At 35.5% G+C, this 16947-nt stretch overlaps 2 protein-coding genes and 1 pseudogene across 5 annotated transcripts; 1 reads left to right on the forward strand and 2 right to left on the reverse strand.

Annotated features, from left to right (window-relative positions):
• Positions 1 to 930: 930 nt before the first annotated feature.
• Positions 931 to 4218, reverse strand: LOC140835542 (pentatricopeptide repeat-containing protein At5g50990-like; annotated as a pseudogene).
• Positions 4070 to 6509, forward strand: LOC140834989 (mitochondrial import inner membrane translocase subunit PAM16 like 1-like). Of its 2 annotated transcripts, none has more exons than XM_073200244.1 (4): positions 4070 to 4219; positions 5484 to 5571; positions 5924 to 6054; positions 6156 to 6509. In XM_073200244.1, the coding sequence occupies exons 1-4, from the start codon at positions 4217 to 4219 to the stop codon at positions 6279 to 6281; spliced, it is 348 nt and encodes a 115-aa protein (XP_073056345.1). In that variant the 5' UTR covers positions 4070 to 4216; the 3' UTR covers positions 6282 to 6509. The 2 variants fall into 2 exon arrangements, with proteins under 2 accessions (XP_073056345.1, XP_073056346.1); XM_073200245.1 differs by having other exon boundaries at positions 4106 to 5002.
• Positions 6510 to 7587: 1078 nt separating this feature from the next.
• LOC140834990 (protein BONZAI 1-like) lies at positions 7588 to 16636 on the reverse strand. 3 transcript variants are annotated; one of them, XM_073200247.1, is made up of 16 exons: positions 16327 to 16636; positions 14617 to 14664; positions 14047 to 14195; positions 13895 to 13943; positions 13066 to 13122; positions 12366 to 12551; positions 12138 to 12272; positions 11675 to 11736; positions 11494 to 11596; positions 11302 to 11416; positions 9451 to 9527; positions 9237 to 9374; positions 8998 to 9162; positions 8683 to 8796; positions 8448 to 8544; positions 7588 to 8018 (listed from the first exon to the last, which is right to left on the reverse strand). In XM_073200247.1, exons 1-16 carry the CDS (start codon positions 16465 to 16467, stop codon positions 7924 to 7926), a joined length of 1731 nt encoding a protein of 576 aa, XP_073056348.1. In that variant the 5' UTR covers positions 16468 to 16636; the 3' UTR covers positions 7588 to 7923. The 3 variants fall into 3 exon arrangements, with proteins under 3 accessions (XP_073056348.1, XP_073056350.1, XP_073056349.1); XM_073200249.1 differs by having other exon boundaries at positions 7588 to 8334; XM_073200248.1 differs by having other exon boundaries at positions 7588 to 8366.
• Positions 16637 to 16947: the final 311 nt, after the last annotated feature.

The raw sequence follows: 16947 nt of genomic DNA on the forward strand, positions 1-16947 counted from the left end.
CCCCACGTTAGCAGGTGGCTCATTAGGATACTCCAATACATACCGGAGCCAGATCCAGTGTATCATAAGAAATTTTCTTTTTTTATTGATCGTTATGTATGTCTGTTCTGATATCATATTAACATCTTGGACTTATGTCTTACTCCATCCCAAATGGTTTTATCTCTATTTCATGTTAAGATAATGGATTTGAATCTAACTTCAACCTAAAATTTAGATCAAGAGAAGATTGTTCAAGCTCATATATACAATTTTCATGAACTTAATTCAATCGATGTGTGACATATAAACACCTTCTTACTTGAAATGTGAGCTCTGATACCATATTGAGATTATGGACTTGATTCTAACTCCTCCAAAAAATTTAGCTCAATGAAAATAATTGTTCAAGCTCAGATATACAACTTCCAAGAATTTGATTAAATAATTAACAGAAATAACTAATCAAACAAGTTATAATATTTTTTATCTTAACAAATTGTACTCCTCCCATCAATTATCATATTGTGATAATTCTCAAGGTTAATACGTTGAGGAAAAAGTTACTTAATATCTACTACTTGGGGGACAAATATGATGCATGAATGTAGAAAATTGTATTTTTTTTGTTAATTGTAACATATAGTGTCAACTTTTTTTTTTCGTTGAAAAAACAAATGAACACATGTGAATCTCTTGCAAGAGAAACACGAGATTGTGCAAATTAATACTCGATCAGTGTCTATATAGAGAAACCTCGTGGTGGTGGTGACATTTTCATGGGAGATTATTCATATTCTTTTTTTTCTATAAATATAAATAATTAAAATCTAAATCACATACAAAAAATGTGATTGATAATATTAAATCCGTCAGGAATACCTTTCCATTTACAAGATCAGAGGATGCGTCGAAATTGAGAAGGTCAGGCCTCACTCTCAAGATTGCGTTGCTTCACTTTTTTTTTATTTGTTGGTGTTCGATTTATATCTAATGCACAAGTAGAAACATTTTTCACCTAATTAAGGAGCAACCATAGCTCAAGAATCAACAAAGGAATACTGCATTAATGGATTAAGAAGCAACTAAGCTCAACAAGTAAAATTTGAATATTCATGTACTTGAATTTTTTCTAAAAAAAATTCTAGCTCATTGTCACTGAGTCTCGGAGAGAAACAAACCCCTCATTAGCTCATCCCATATGATGCACCTCAACCTTTGTTCACCATCAGATTTGCTACCAGGTTGAATCCACATCTTTCTTGCAAGGTCGATGCAGGACCCATAATATGCGAATTTCAAGTTCAGCTACCAATAATCTCTATAGGTACATGAGCCCTTTTCAAAACTATGAAACCACATCCTATCTGTTAAAACAAATGCAAGAAAGATTAACGTAAAAAATCAACACACAAAATTACGTGATTCACTAACAATGTGTTAGCTACGTCCACGGGCAGAGAAGAGGATGCTTTATTGCCTTTTGTATTCAGAAATTACAGAGTATGTTTCTAGGTTACAGAATAAGCCCAGGGCTGTGGAGCAAAGGATTATTCCGGACCTACACCGAGGTATTGACGGTCATTTTTAAATCTCGCGGAACAGAATGGGATACGATGAGATAGAAACAAAGACGGGGGACAGGTTCCCTACTCTTAACGGTCAAAGTGAGCCCCTTTATTCTGAATTCGTTAATTCAAAATGAATCAAATCTCCCCAAGTAGGATTCGAACCTACGACCAATCGCAGTATTTATTCAGCGAGACCCCGTTAAGGGTCGTAGCAGGGGCTAGACAGGTTCAAGGCATATTCTAACACTATCCCTTACTGTTATAATCCTGTTCAACAACACGATTTTCATCCAAGAGTGGCAGTCGGCGCAAGTGCGCAAGTTCTAAGAAATCAAAATTTCAGTTCCTGGACTAGATTTCAGGATCCCAAACCCCAAGGCCAGCTTTTTTCACTGTGATAATTAAAGTTTTCCTCCTTTTCTTCCTCAGATATATCCATGAAAACAGAGTCTCGTGCACATACATTCCATTCTTGTGTGATGGATCAACGCTTCCAATATTCTGTAGATCGCCTCAGTTTCAGGGTGTGACCTATCACCAGCGTGAAAGTAGTGAATGGAACCATGCAATTCGACCCAACTTCTTCCTCTAAACTCACGGACTCCTTTCGTATTCATGACATGCCTCACAGTTTCTGCATTGTCCCATTTACTTACAGAGCAGTACATATTTGACAGCAATACGTAATCTCCAGTTCCAAGATTCTTTAATTTTTCCAACCGCAATTTCACCCAACTCGTAATTTTTACATGTTTTCAAGCACTAAGCAGTGCCGTCCATGCAACAACATCAGGTTCCATCGACATTTCCTGAATTAATGCACAAGCTTCTTCTAGCAGTTCTGCTCTTCCAAACAGATCAACCATGGCTCCATAATGCTCAAGCTGTGGCTGAATCGAGAAATTCTTTTGCATTATGTTAAAATAATAGCGACCCTGGTCTACAAATCGCAAATGACTACATGCTGTCAGAATACCGATAAAGGTAACGGATCGGGTGGGTGAAATTTTTTTTATTTGCATGTTTAAGAACACTGATATTGCATCTGAAACAAGGCCATGTATCACGAAACCGTTAATCATAGCATTATATACGGAAACATCATATCTTACAGCAGTACCAAATATAGATTTAGCTATCTCAATTCTTCCACATCTTGAGTACATATCTATGAGTGCAGAAGACAAAATATATTTAGTTGAATTTTTTTCTCGATCATCAACTCATGCACCCACTGTCCATGATTAAGAGCTCCAAGCCTGGAGCAAGCGGTAATAGCAAACGCAAAAGTAAATCCGTCCAGTTCAGTACTTGCTTTTAACATGTCTTTGAATATGCCAATTGCCACAAGAAAGTATCCGTTTCTTACACAACCTCCAATTTTTAAGTTCCATGTGACTATATCTCGAGCAGATGATGACAAAAATATTTTCTTGGCAACATCAAATCAACCTTCATGAAACTATCGATAACCCAATTGGAAGAAACCACAACAAATTAAGGTGGCAAAATTCATCTAGTAGTTTCTTTAGCAAGATTGAGTTGTTCACACGATGTATACACAGTAATCAACTGGGATAAAAGGGATCCGTACATTCCATACCCATGTTTAATGATTTTTCCGTGTACAGAATTCGCTGTTCTGAAATTTTGGGATAGCTTGCACCCTTCAAGAATATAAAGAAGTGTTCGATCATCTAGAGAAATCAGCCCATAAAGGAGAATCAATTATAGAACCGAGAAGAAACGTAAGCATTTTACACCTGAATACGAAATCTCATTCACGCTGGACACAACGGAAAATTTAAAGTTGATTGATTTGGCCTTTTAATATTTGGAATTCTAAAAACATCTTCAGCCACAGATCCGCAAATTAATCAAACAACAAAACAATATCTAAAAGCATGTAAATTTTAAATACAAAAGTAAAAAACAAAAAACATTTTTAAGAAGTACACTCGTCAAAACCAGCACACCAATCCCCAGTCGGATAATAAATCAAACAACCAAACAAAGTTGAACTTAGATGATCTATCCACTTTTCACTTTCTTCAAACGCCAAAATTTAAAACTTCAGCTCGATGTACTGATTCCATTCAGAAAAACATAAGAACTGCGAACGATACAAGATTACACTCTAAAACACTGAAATGCCACAAACAAATAAAAAAGCGGAAAAACAAAAACAAAACAAACAAACAAAACAAGCAGAATCAGGCCAAATGGAAAGAAAAGAACCTGTCACTGAATGAAGGGTTCGAGCTGAAGGAATGAAAAATGTTATGGGATGAAAGTGGACTTGTTTAGTGATCCAAGAAACGGTGTTTTTGAAGAAAATAGGTTCCTTCGCTGCAGAATCTTCATCTATTTCTCAAATAATAAATAATAAATTTCATTACAAATATCCTTCAAAAATAAATAAAAAAAAATTAGTCTCCTCAAGAGCCGGGCTTCGTAACCCCGGTTCTTCTCTAAAATCAAAGGGACCCGGCTTACTAACCCCGGTTCCTTGTACCTAACAATTTACAATTCCCCTTTTTCTAAGGTTGAAATGTAAAGCAAATAAATCAAGAAAAGTCCATTATATCCCTCCGTTCCATCACCATCGCCCTGATCGACGCTACCGCCTTCATCAACTCCGGTCGAAGCTACGTCCACCGCCTGCCATGGTTCACTTCTCTGTCTTTTTCTCCTTTCCTTTTGTGCGTTTCAATATTAATTTGTTTCGTTAGTTTTTTATAGTTGGTAAACCTATTCTCACGCACGTATTTACATGAATTGCGGACATGGTTGAAACGCGGAAAAAGAGATGAAACAGGAGTTTTTTTTCCATTCAGCTTACTCTAACCATTTTATGTGGTTTGTTTCCTCATAGTATTGTATTTTTTGTTATCCAAATGGCTTTTTGTAGGCTCAAAAAAATCTTTCATGTCGATTTTTTGTAAATCTAATTCAGTAGATGAATACAGAATCCATGAATTTCGATTGTGGTGATTTGGTAAATATTGAAAGCATAAGTTACTTATGAAAATCGAAGTGCATTTAAAGAGATTTAATTGGTAGAAACCTAAAGTTAAGCTATCTATTTTATCTGATCGGATGGCTAGTTCTATAGCTCTTCATGGAATTTGAGGATGTCAATTTTCGAAGAAACAGGAGAGTGTTGTGCAGTAATCTGTCGAGTTTTGATTTCTATCTTTGATCCAATTTCTTTAAATTTTAAGCTTCTGTCACAAACTGTTATTTATTTCCCATAGAAGGTACTTTGAGAGTCAGTGGTACACACACTGGTAATTCGGGAAAGTAAACCATGGATGTAATTCATTTCCATTTTTAGCATGATATATTGATTTATCTTCAAGTGCTCATAGGAAAGGATGATATCTTGCGAGTGATCAAGTCCTGGCATGCAACTTTAGGGATATGAAATTCTTTTCCAGAACAATTGAAAGGTTATTTTATATCTGTTCCTATGTTTCTGTTGTATCGATGAGGCATATTTTTGTGTTGCAAGCAGTATTTCTTGCCCAGGTAACATGGTACTGATACGACTTGGAAATGCGCTATTCGATTAGCTCTGAATGAATGCTACATTTTCTCATGCAATTTTGATCTATCTTGATAGTATTAAGGTCTTCTGCCAATTTTGAATTGAGAGTCGTGGATAACTTATCTATTTTTTATATGTACTGCAAATAACTTACGTTTATCTTAACGCAATTTTATGCTTGCTTTCATGTTTGGATCTTGTTTTTATATTTGACATTCCTGAAATAGCTTAAATGTCCAGTATTAAACAACAGATAATCATATTTGGACCCCCGGGTTATATTGAACTTAAGAACCAACTCCCCCACCATTAAAATCAAGAGTAATTATTTGGGAGGCTGTGTTCAATTGCTAATTCATTATTATTGTCACTTAATTTTGTAGGCTGCGAGGATTCTCGCAAACTTGATTGTAATGGGCTCTGGAATAATGGCCAGAGCGTTGGTGCAAGCATATCGTCAGGCACTTGCAAGTAAGTCTTTTTTTGGGATTCTGACTGGCGTTCTTGTGTAAGCTTATTGTGAACATCTTAGAAGCTTCAACAGATTATAAGATGTGTTCAATGACAACCTTTTATATGGAGAAATAGTAAGAATAGTTGGGGGTCTCTTTGTTTTCGATTCAGGAGCTTTGAATCTGATAACATATCACTGTTGGTGCATATGAGCCTTCACCATAACAGTTCAATTTGATCGAATGTATCTTTTGCTTTCATTGAAATTAGTTTGGGAATAACTCATGGATTATGATCATGCTGTGTGGTCAGATCCTTTTTTAGGATTGGCCTTTTTCAATATTTCTTACACTTTTACTATTTATTTCAGATGCCTCAAAGAATGGAGTTGCTCAAGAAGCTGTGCAGAACATCAAAAGGGCAGGTAAGACAATGACTGAAGAAGAGGCAAGGCAAATTTTAGGCGTCACCGAACAGACAACATGGGAAGAGATTTTGAAGGTTTCACCTCCCCTATACAATCACTAAAAGAAGTCTGTATGTTTTTTTTCTGTTTTCTTCAAATAATGGCCTTGACTTGGAATATCACCTCTTGTTTTCAGAGGTATGATAACCTGTTCGAACGGAACACCAAGAATGGGAGTTTTTATCTTCAATCAAAGGTCCACAGAGCCAAAGAGTGTCTGGAAACAACAATTCACCAAACAAAACCACCAGAAACGAATTGAATGGATTACGCAGTCTCCCACCACTCTTCTGCATATTTAGGGATGGGGAGCTGCCCAAGAATTCTTGGCAGGTTTTCGTCTCACGCGTCTTCCAACTGTGGCTTTCCTACAATTTTGATACAAAATGTTACTCTTCCGCCCCTCGATATGTATTGATATTTGGCTGATGGTTCTGACTTCTGTATAATTTGAAGACCAGAATTTTTAATTTCCAACATTAGCATTTGATACTTTGTCCTGTTTGTAGCCTTACCAAATCTAAGTTTAGGAATGCCTAACAATTCATGGCAACTCCTTGTTTCAAAGTATTGTAATGCTTGAGCAAAAGAAACGAGACCTCTGGTGCTCCAACCTTAACGGGAATTTTTTTTTTTTTTTATGAGTGTAGGAAGCTCGGGGAGGTTTTATTTTTTCTAATTAATTTTCTTTAAGCTAAAGATTCGACTTGTTCGGTCCAAGTGAGTGATTGGGTTTGTCATCAGATTTATGTTGGATTAGTTTGGTCGGCACAAGAATCGAATAGTATTTCAGTATTCACATCTTTATGTCGAGCTTAAGTTAAATTTTACTGAGGTGTCCTAAAAGTAAAACGAGCGATTTGATATATATATATGTAGGCTTAATTTTGCATTTGAGTTTAGGGCAGGTTAATTAGAACCTAAAGCTTAATTTTGCTTGATTTGAATGTGGTTTATGAATACTCTTATGAATTACAATAACACTAATAAATCAAAAGCACACGGGCGATTTGATATACAACAAGCGAACGTATTAAATGAGTCATCGCCCAGGAGAAGAGATTGATATAGAAATCTGAAATATATTTGCATTTATTCAAATTAAGTCGAGTACAAGAATTTGATCGTGTCATGAAAGATATTTGACCTCGTCATAAAAGATATTAGGGCCAACCGAAAAAGTTTGGAATTAAGCTCAAATTGTTTGTACCATTGCAATAATAAAATATAAATATTGTAATGTATCATACTGCCTTACCTTTCCATTTGGATTGCCAGAAAATACAAGGAAAAAAACCTAAATTCATTTCAGATGTATGTTAGGTTATACTTCGGATGACTTTTTTTTTCGAGGATAATAGAACATTAATTTTTTAAATATATATATATAATTGGATTCAAGAGTATTTTGGTAATTTATCAGGTAAATTGTAAGCATGAATGCGCACACAATTTTTTTTTTTAAAAAAAAACAATCTTAGGTCAACAAATTGTAAAGTTCCTCTCAATTCTCAGCGGAAGCAATGATATACCCAGGCTAATAGCAAAAATAAGAAATACGCTCTGGATGACCAAAATATATTTCTTCACAAATTGAACAGAATCTTTATCAACAAAATGAAACTCTGTACAACTTCATCATTCAAGAAATGTTTCTGGAGCAAATGTTTTCCAACAAAATGAAACATTACACATTAAACAAGAAATATAACATTTCTCATTTAACTAGAAATATTTCTGTACTAATTTTCAAAGTGTCACGTGCAAAATTGATATATAAACAACTTCAATTGTTTTCACCAGTAAGACGGGAAAAGATCTCACCAGAAGCTTAACGAAGGTGATGCTGGTGCTCCATACATGGGCCACATGAAAAGAAATGCTGTAAGTGAATCTAAAGATTGTCATGTATTTGGAGTAATACCCCGAGCTCGCATGTAACTCAAAAACTGGGAAGGCAACTCTGCCAAAAGAGATTGAGTCACCGAGATCTCTCCGCCTGCATAAATATTAAAATCTGGGTATCAAAACAATCTTTTAGCGTAATTTTAAATTCCAACTTTAGATAACAGTTATATTGAATCGACCCCGACTGCAACACTAAAATTTATAAAGTAATAATAATGGTACAATTCAAATCTTTAAAATATAGGTTAACCCATGCATAACACTTTGGTTGCTTTCTCGCAAAGGTTATCAGAGAATCCAGGGATTTGGATTATTTTTCATGCCGATCCAAAAATCCCCACCACTTGCTTCGACTGAGAATCAATCCAGTGCCATTGGTTCTGATATTTAATTTTTTGGCCAAGCATCTGTCATCGTTTCAGAAAGCACATCTTTTGAGCTATACAACAACCAAGCGTCATGCTCGTATATTATCCCATATAGGCCAAGAGGTTCTTTATCTAATATATTTGAGGCCTACCCTGTATATCTCGGAAAGGGACAAACTGAACTATATCACGTGATGCAACCCTTCCACTCGAACTTTCAAGTCTCTCCCCTTTATCAGCATCTAATATCTGCTAAAAAAAATTGGCAACATTATACCATAGAAGTGGGGTAGATGTTAAATATCAGCAGGAGATGTTGCTACGGCCATTTTAGGAAATGCTTTTAACAAGTAAAGACCATTTAAAGAAGATAAGAAAAACATATACCTCCATTTCCTTAAAATCAGCACCTCCAACCCCAACAATTAGTATGGACAGTGGCAGATCTGATGCCATAACGAGGGCATCCTTTGTTTCCTGAAGATCGGTTATAACCCCATCCTAAAGAGATTCGGGTGTGGAAAACAGATATTAAATGACAGGATCAAACAAAAAACACATGAAAACAAATAGAAGTGACAATGACTTGACCTAATCGCAAGGTTATTACAGTTCTGTTACGAGATGCAGATGTACCAACAAAAACGCAATTCAACATAGACAGTCCTTGTATGAAACTTGAAAGTTTAAAATTTTCATTACCGTGATGATCAACAAAATGAAATACTTTTTTTCACTATTGGCAACAGATCCACTAGCTATCTGTGCTGCCTTTGTAACTACATGCCCAAATAATGTAGGTCCAGCCAGTGAGACATTAAAAAGAGCACTTGTATATGCCATCATAATCCCATGAATTCCTTCAACCTGGGAGAAATGATAAGTAATGATGAAAATTCACCACTAGTGGAGAGAAACAAGTTTTTAAAAAGAAGGTTCACCTCACAATAATGACTGCTGCCATTTAAGTTGAAACAATGGGATACAGGACCATCAATTGGACGTGCTCCAAAACCCCAAGAAGGAAATTTTTTGTCTGAATCATAAAACTGCAAAACTCCACCAACCTCTGAAATTGCCTAAATTTAGAGAAGTTAAATTAGTTGTATGTTTTCACACCCATATGCATTAAAATCACTTAGAAACATATCTCACTCTCTGATATGCATTTAGTCGTCCTGAAGGATCGATATAGTGCAATGAATCCGGTAATCGGGGATTGCCATTTGAAGCTGATAAACAAGTGAGCATTAGTGAATAGGTATCAAGTGAACATTAGTGAAGGCCTATTCAAAACTCCGATCAAATTGTTATATATATATATATATATATATATATATATATTGACGTGCATTCATCACTGAGAGATAGAAGCAAAAGACGCCATATATTTGAAGGTAGGGTAAGGGAAACATTGATATATTAGCTTTTCTTCCTATATATATATATATATATATATATATATATATATATATATATATATATTGACGTGCATTCATCATTGAGAGATAGAAGCAAAAGACGCCATTTATTTGAAGGTAGGGTAAGGGAAACATTGATATATTAGCTTTTCTTCCTAAATTTTATATCGCTAAGGAAAATGATAATCACAAATGTATGCTCATGCATAATCCACCTTTGATACTTCAACCTTTTTTTATAATATTGCATTATAGTAGCTATTAAATTAAGTAGGCCATTTTGTAACTTAGGCTTATGGTCCCTCATATGTCCACAACGAAGAGGCAACACAGTTTTAGACAATCAAATGATTACAATATTTTGCATCGAATTTCATGTTTGATTTATTCAGAATTCCGAACAGTAAAAGATGTTAAAAAAAGGAAAGCCACGTAAATGTGGTTCAACCACCTGACCTACATCCACTGTCCAAGGACCATATGCCCAAATAAACTGTAAATCTTATTTATTATTACAGTCACTACCTCTTCATAGGCAATAAAATTCCAAAAATGAGAACAATTAATGGATGAAATCAATATAATCTATTCATGATCAAATCAGAAAATTATTTCTACATGGTGCACAATCTTGTGATCATATTTCTACAGTTTTTCGGTACTCATTTGTGTAATAAGTAGACCGCGCATTTTCCCCCTTATTTAAGATAAAGAGAATTTTGAAGCAGCTACCGTCTTGTACTTTTCAATGCATTGGGCAAAGGGACAGAAAAAAGTTAAATATGACAAAATATGCCATAGCAGCAGTAGGGAGTAATGAGTGAAGTGGATCAAGTTGAAAGGTTGAGGCCACTAGAGGAACCACAAGCTTATATACAAAAAGGTGAGGCAGTCCCAGCTTTTAGGAATTACATGACCACTGCATCTCTATATACATGTCTATTAACATCAATATAATTGGGTGAGTATTAGGTTTCTGAGGAACTCACCTATATCTTAAATGGCTAAACCCAAAAATACAGAAAATTAGTAAGTAACCTTGAACCCGACCTCTAGCCCAAACAGCCCACTGGAATTGGTTGAAACAATATCAGGTAACCTCCACTATATAGCAGGATCTGCTCCGGATTGAACCAGCAAGTACCGTTTTAGGAAGGAGAAAAATCAGGCTTAGAACAAGAAGTAACCTATATCAACTTAATTTAGAAATGTCTTAACAATACAAAAACCACACAAAATTTATAATTCTTCCCATCCACTAGTACATGGCTTGGTTTGGATTTCACAATAAGAACTCTTTATCTTAGACGTGTATTATAACAAGTCGCATGCTCTCACCAAAAAATTTCCTTAAGACAATAAATACCACCAATGGAGCATAATTATGACGCATGAATCTAGGCAAAACCTAGAGCAGCATAAAATGATTATCTAACTATCACCGAAAAGAATCTATAATTCAATGCACAAACTGAAATTGAAGAAAGTGAGCAAGGTACTAATATCCAGTTCTCGAAATATTAAACAGCTCTAGCAAACAGTAGACAACCAAAACAAAATCAAACACACATGTAGACAAGCATACCAGTGAAATCGATTGCAACCATGAAGTTCAGCTCAAAACCTCCAGCCAAGTAATCTAGGAATGTATGACGGATGTTTTCTGAATACTTGTCCACGAACAACTGACTCTTTAAGACCTATGGATTAAAGACAAACACCAAGCAACAATGACACTCTGGTAGGAAAATTTATTGAGGAAAACTAGAAATTTTACCTTGTTTTGGTGATTTTGCCCAACAGACACTGGGATGAACAAATTCTCCCCTGTGACAACAGAATGCAGCTTATCTAACTCTGCCAGTGATTTTTGAACTTTCCTGGACAATAAGGACATGGAGAATGCAAGTTCAGAAACTGTAAACATATTTGGCAAATAGAAAAGAACAGTCACTTACCCGAGTAAATCATGTTTTCCATTGCTATTGAAGTTAAAACACTCAATAGTTAATAGGCTGTCCTGTAATAGTAAGAATATATTATTGCATTGAAAACAAATATATTATTGCATTGAAACACAATTTAATGCCCCAAAAACAGAAAGAAGAAAAGCTTCTATAAAAAGGATGAGCAAAAATAATAACTTCCAATTTTGCATTCGGTTCTATTTCAACTATCCATGTTTCATTTGAACATACCAATGCCAGTCCATGATATAGCTCGTTATAGGGTTTCAGCATGGAATTAGTTTTTCATGGTTAGCTTGAATGAAAACTCCATATTTCGTCAGACAAGTGGGTAGGACCATGGAGAAAGATATTTAATTCTCATCTAACATGGAAGTATGCCACCAAGTGAGAGGATGTGGTTTCAGTTTAGGTGCAATCTTTTGATGCAACCTTTTAGGACTAGTTGCAGTACCTTACTTCCAACTTGCTGAATACTCAAGAAAATTGGTTTCCATTTTGGATTATGGTCATTATTCAAGACTTCAGTTTTGCAAATTGGAACGGTTACACCACTTTCTGTGATTTTCGATATCACCAGAAAAGGATCCTGTTAACACAACCAATACAAGAACCTTTATATCAGCTCTTCCACCTTCATATGCAAATACAAAAGCAAAATATAAAGGAAGAACTTCCATACGCATTTGCAGAACAAATCCTTAGATTCCAAGTCTGAGCATCTCAATTTCAATTCAATTGTAGTCTTTGACGCCACAATTTCTTCGGCGTAAATTGTGAGCTGGCCATATCTTTGCACATGGGTTGGACTACGAATTTCTTTCCATCCAAGATCTAAGGTCAATGTCTTGTTTGTTTTTGTGACGATCTAAAAGGAACAAAGAAAGGTTAATCACTGAGGTGAGTGAAATGACCAACTTCTAATGGTAATTTCTTGCACTGGAAAGCTCTTTAACAAATATATTTCTTGTTGCCAAAAAAAGCTGGATGATTGAATAATTAAACCAGAATAAAGAAGTTGCTGAAACAGACTTGAATCCTGGCAACACTCCAGTCAACTAACAAATTCGATATCAGAGAAGCCGTGATGGAAACTTTTAAGCAGTACTCATGAGATTAATGAGGCATTCCAATCAGGATAACATATCAAAGAACTTTGAATATGATAACAACAATCCTTTACTGCTTTCTATATTCTGAACTATATCATAAAACAAAGCAGGCTATAAAAAATTGGAATCAGAAAAACAGAGAGCCATTGTAGCGCAATTAGTCTGGGTTCTCAGGCATTGATTGTGCAATGCATACCGGTAGCTTTATTCACATTTCTGCTGCATTTCTTTGATAAAGGCAACATGGATAGAATGATAAAAAAATTACACCTGTGATAATGAACAACAGGCCTCACCAAGAAACTGCTGCTCCTCCAGCTTAAGTGCCTATACAAGACAAGAATATATTTATCCAAACATAAATACAAACTTAGCAGATAGGAGTGAACATTAAACTAGCATAAATCACATACCAGAATCCATGTAAAAGTATAGGGCTCATAAAATTGTAAAAACATATTCCATATACAGCAAATACATGTAAGAGAACAAAGATCCGCGACCGTGATAAAAGAGAATTTGAAAAACAGGAAACGGAATAAATAAGGTACTAAACAACAGCTTCAGATGCACCATTGAGAGAACATCCCAAGTGCAATTAGGCTCAGAAATACAATTTCTCCTTTACCATATCCTTCTAACAGATTTTACATATTGCCATTAGCTAGCAAAATAAAACAAATACAATGAAATGGGATCTTTTCTTTGATACATAAAACTACATTTTGTTTCTATCGGCGATGCATGAAAACTTAGAGAGAGAGAGAGAGAGAGACCTAAAGCCGAAAGTAAGTTGAAAAATGGAAGTTAGAAAAGTTGAGCAGATAATTTAGCTAGATGAAAGTCAAACAAGAATTTTGCCAAATGAAAGAACCCGGCCAACCAAAAGTCAAAACCATAGACCTCAAACATTGCCTCACTGATTATTCAACAAAATCTCCGCATATCTTCACTAAAGATTGTTTAGCTGTAAATATCATCCAAGAGAGTTATAATCTGACATCCGATCAGAGTAATGGTACATCTGTGTAAATTAAAATATTTTAAAAAGTGCCATCTCTCTTTAATAAAAACCATACCGAAAAGACAATTGATATACCTTCACGTCAACATCGTGAAACTGAGTGTCAACATCATAGACCCGAACCCTGGAATGAATACAGTTTCTTAGTTTTTTAAGACACTGAGCCACAAAAATAAGGAAGAGTGATAATTTTGTTATTAAGGCAATGGTAAAACATGAAAACTCACACCAAATTCTGCACCATCTCAAACTGATAAGTAACTATGTGCTTTCTAATCCAATTGGGATTCAATGAATTCAAAACTACTTCGGTGCGTCCAAGCTCTTGAAGCAAACCATCTATCCCTTTCATATAAAGAACCGCCATAGGATCACTCTGAAAGGTAATATCAACTGTGAGTGGCAAGAACAAGTATTCAACAGCTGCACCTTATGAGCACAGAGAATCACCAGAATTAGCATATCTGATTGTTAAATACTAGAGAGCAGGAAGTTACATAGAAAAAAGTGTAAGGAAAGATTTACATGTGTTATTCTGGAACAGATGTAATGCAGTTTTACGGGCATATCTCCACAAAATTTAATACATCAGAAAATATTGGATTTACAAAAAGCTAATTAGTCTAGTGCTGACAGATGTAAAGACTTGCGAATTTGTGAACACAAAATAGAAATGTGCACAAGGAATGGTTGCATGATAAGTAGTTGGCAAACAAAATAATATGATTGTCTAACTATTAATTGGCAGAAAATTCAATTTGTAAACTTTCTTGTGTCAATACGATACATCAACAGACCTTGGAGAGCACATCCCGATCACGCAAGTTTGATGCAGAAAGAGATAGCTGCACATGATGCAAAAATAGTAAGAGCGCCAACCTCAAATGATTCATTAACAATAAAGTAACTCGAAAGCGGACACAGCGTACGGTCAAATCCATTTACTAAAGCCAGTAGACAACTATTAATACGATGACAGAGAATATGAAGAAGTCAATGAAGCTGATGCCAAGTCAAAGAGAATTCAGAGTGGACCACAGGATGACATACTTGACCCAACATCAGCAATTGAGAAAATGCACATCAAATAAAATGTGTGCTTTTTGTAGCTGAAAAGCGTACGCAATGAATCTGTTTTTACGAAATTGGATAATTCAATGAATCTGTCATCACGAAATTCAGATTCAAATACCTACAAGTATATTTTATCCTCATCAGACTCCTTCATTAGAAGGCCGGCTATGACTAACATTTAACTAATGCCACTGGCATAATGAGACTATTGAGGGAATGAAGCATAGACAATTCAGTCAATGAATTTCTCTAAGAGAGTTGCCATTAACATTGTTCCACTCTGCCATGTGACTAGACGACATTGCAAATATCAAGCACCCCACAGTTCCATTTGTAAGAGACTTAACCTCCCATGTTAGATGTCACACTCCCTTTTACTTGCTCATGAAAAGGAGGTCATTCTCCACATGAGCCAGTGATTTGCATTGGTACACAAACTGAAATAAGAATTATGACATAGCAAAGAAGGACAATAAATCCAGTTTAACTTTGACTAGTTGCCTTAGAAGTTGACTGCTAACTGGGATGACAACCAAATACCGAATTGGATTAATATTAATTTTTTGCCTGGACTCCAATTTTTAAACTTCGACAATAGACAAAAGGAATAAAGAAATAAATGTTCTTGTCATTCAGTCATGAAAATAAAGAAAACATGCATGAGTTAGGGATCGTTGATCAAAATAGAAGAGGAAAGATTGTCAGATTCTAATCCATTGAATAAGGAATATACTTGATTGAACTCTAGGTGTGGTTTGGAGTTTCAACTATATGTGCAAAAAACTATAGTCAACTTCTGTGGGCTCAGACATGCGTATAGGGGTATCCTTTTTACTTGGATCATTCAGTGTGACAATTATCTCAGTGATCTCACCACACCCTTCTCAGGTAAGAATCCACCCATCAAGTAGCCTACATGATCCTACACACTAGTGTTCTGACCAGACAGAAAAATTCTACACCTTCGTAGTGTGCATAATAACTATTTTCGAAAGACCATGCGCATTTCACTGGTCCTCATGTGCTGCAAGCCTATAAAGCATAGCGTCACAAAGCCTAAAAGCCACCATGCAACATCGCAACTTAATTAAAGCTAGCTCGTAAGATCAACTAAGATTTTAAGAATCTGCATTCATATGCATATTGGTATCGCGAAACCCAAGAGTGAATACTAACATGACTCGGCATCACTTAATGATTTCATATTTGTTACCCCGAATCCAAGTAAAGAGGCGGTCTCGTGGGGGGAAAAAATCAAACCGTTTCTACAATCGCGACTTCTGCATACTATGAACAACATAAACCAACAAACTCCAATCCGATTAATGAACTCTAAACAATCCCATCCCAGTCAAAGTTACATTTCACTTTTCAGTTCACAGGCCCAAATATGAGAAACCCGAGGGAAAAAAAAAGAAAAAGAAATAACGCACCTCGATCCGGGAGAAGAGGCCGTTCTGGCCACGAGACCTGAGGAAGGCGTCAACGGCGTCGTTCGTAGGGTTGGCCACCGAGCTGGTGCTTCCTCCGACCGCCGACCTACCGCCGGAGACATCGGAAAAGCAATTTCCCATCGCCAAGCCTCCTCGCCCAAGTAATATACGAAATTGAGATATAAGGCGAGGCGATAAAGAGATTTGAAGAGCCAATAAATTTAATTTATTTATACACAATTGTGTATCAAACAAGAGAGAGTTGAATGGATTGAGTTTCCACTTTGACTGCCCCAGTCCTCATTCTTCTGTCATAATATACACAGGTGCATAGATTGAGCGTTTTCTATAATATTTTTTATAATTTATTTGATTTATAATTAAATAAAAATCAAAATATAATTATAAGAAATAATGATAGATAATACTATAATTTTGATATATAGATTAAAAAATAAATTGAAACAAAAAAATTAAAAAATGATCTAAGTAAGAATTGACCTCAAGAAACAATGACTCTATCCACTAAACTACATGTAATTTGCATTAAAATTTTAACATTTTATTAATATATATAATTATTAAAACAGACCATGACACCAAAATTAGTTATTCTAAGTG

This window comes from Primulina eburnea, chromosome 6 (genome assembly GCF_022965805.1).
Source record: "Primulina eburnea isolate SZY01 chromosome 6, ASM2296580v1, whole genome shotgun sequence".
NCBI classification, from domain to species: Eukaryota; Viridiplantae; Streptophyta; class Magnoliopsida; order Lamiales; family Gesneriaceae; genus Primulina; species Primulina eburnea.

Excerpts from the sequence above, each read along its gene's own strand:
- LOC140834989 (XM_073200244.1), top strand. Across the intron at positions 5,572-5,923 it reads ATATCGTCAGGCACTTGCAA|ATGCCTCAAAGAATGGAGTT; the intron begins GTAAGTCTTTTT and ends TATTTATTTCAG. Across the intron at positions 6,055-6,155 it reads CATGGGAAGAGATTTTGAAG|AGGTATGATAACCTGTTCGA; the intron begins GTTTCACCTCCC and ends TCTTGTTTTCAG.
- LOC140834990 (XM_073200247.1), bottom strand. The coding sequence starts at position 16,467 with ATGGGAAATTGCTTTTCCGATGTCTCCGGCGGTAGGTCGGCGGTCGGA. Across the intron at positions 12,552-13,065 it reads CCTGTTGTTCATTATCACAG|ATCGTCACAAAAACAAACAA; the intron begins GTGTAATTTTTT and ends TGTTCCTTTTAG. Across the intron at positions 9,375-9,450 it reads GACTAAATGCATATCAGAGA|GCAATTTCAGAGGTTGGTGG; the intron begins GTGAGATATGTT and ends CTCTAAATTTAG.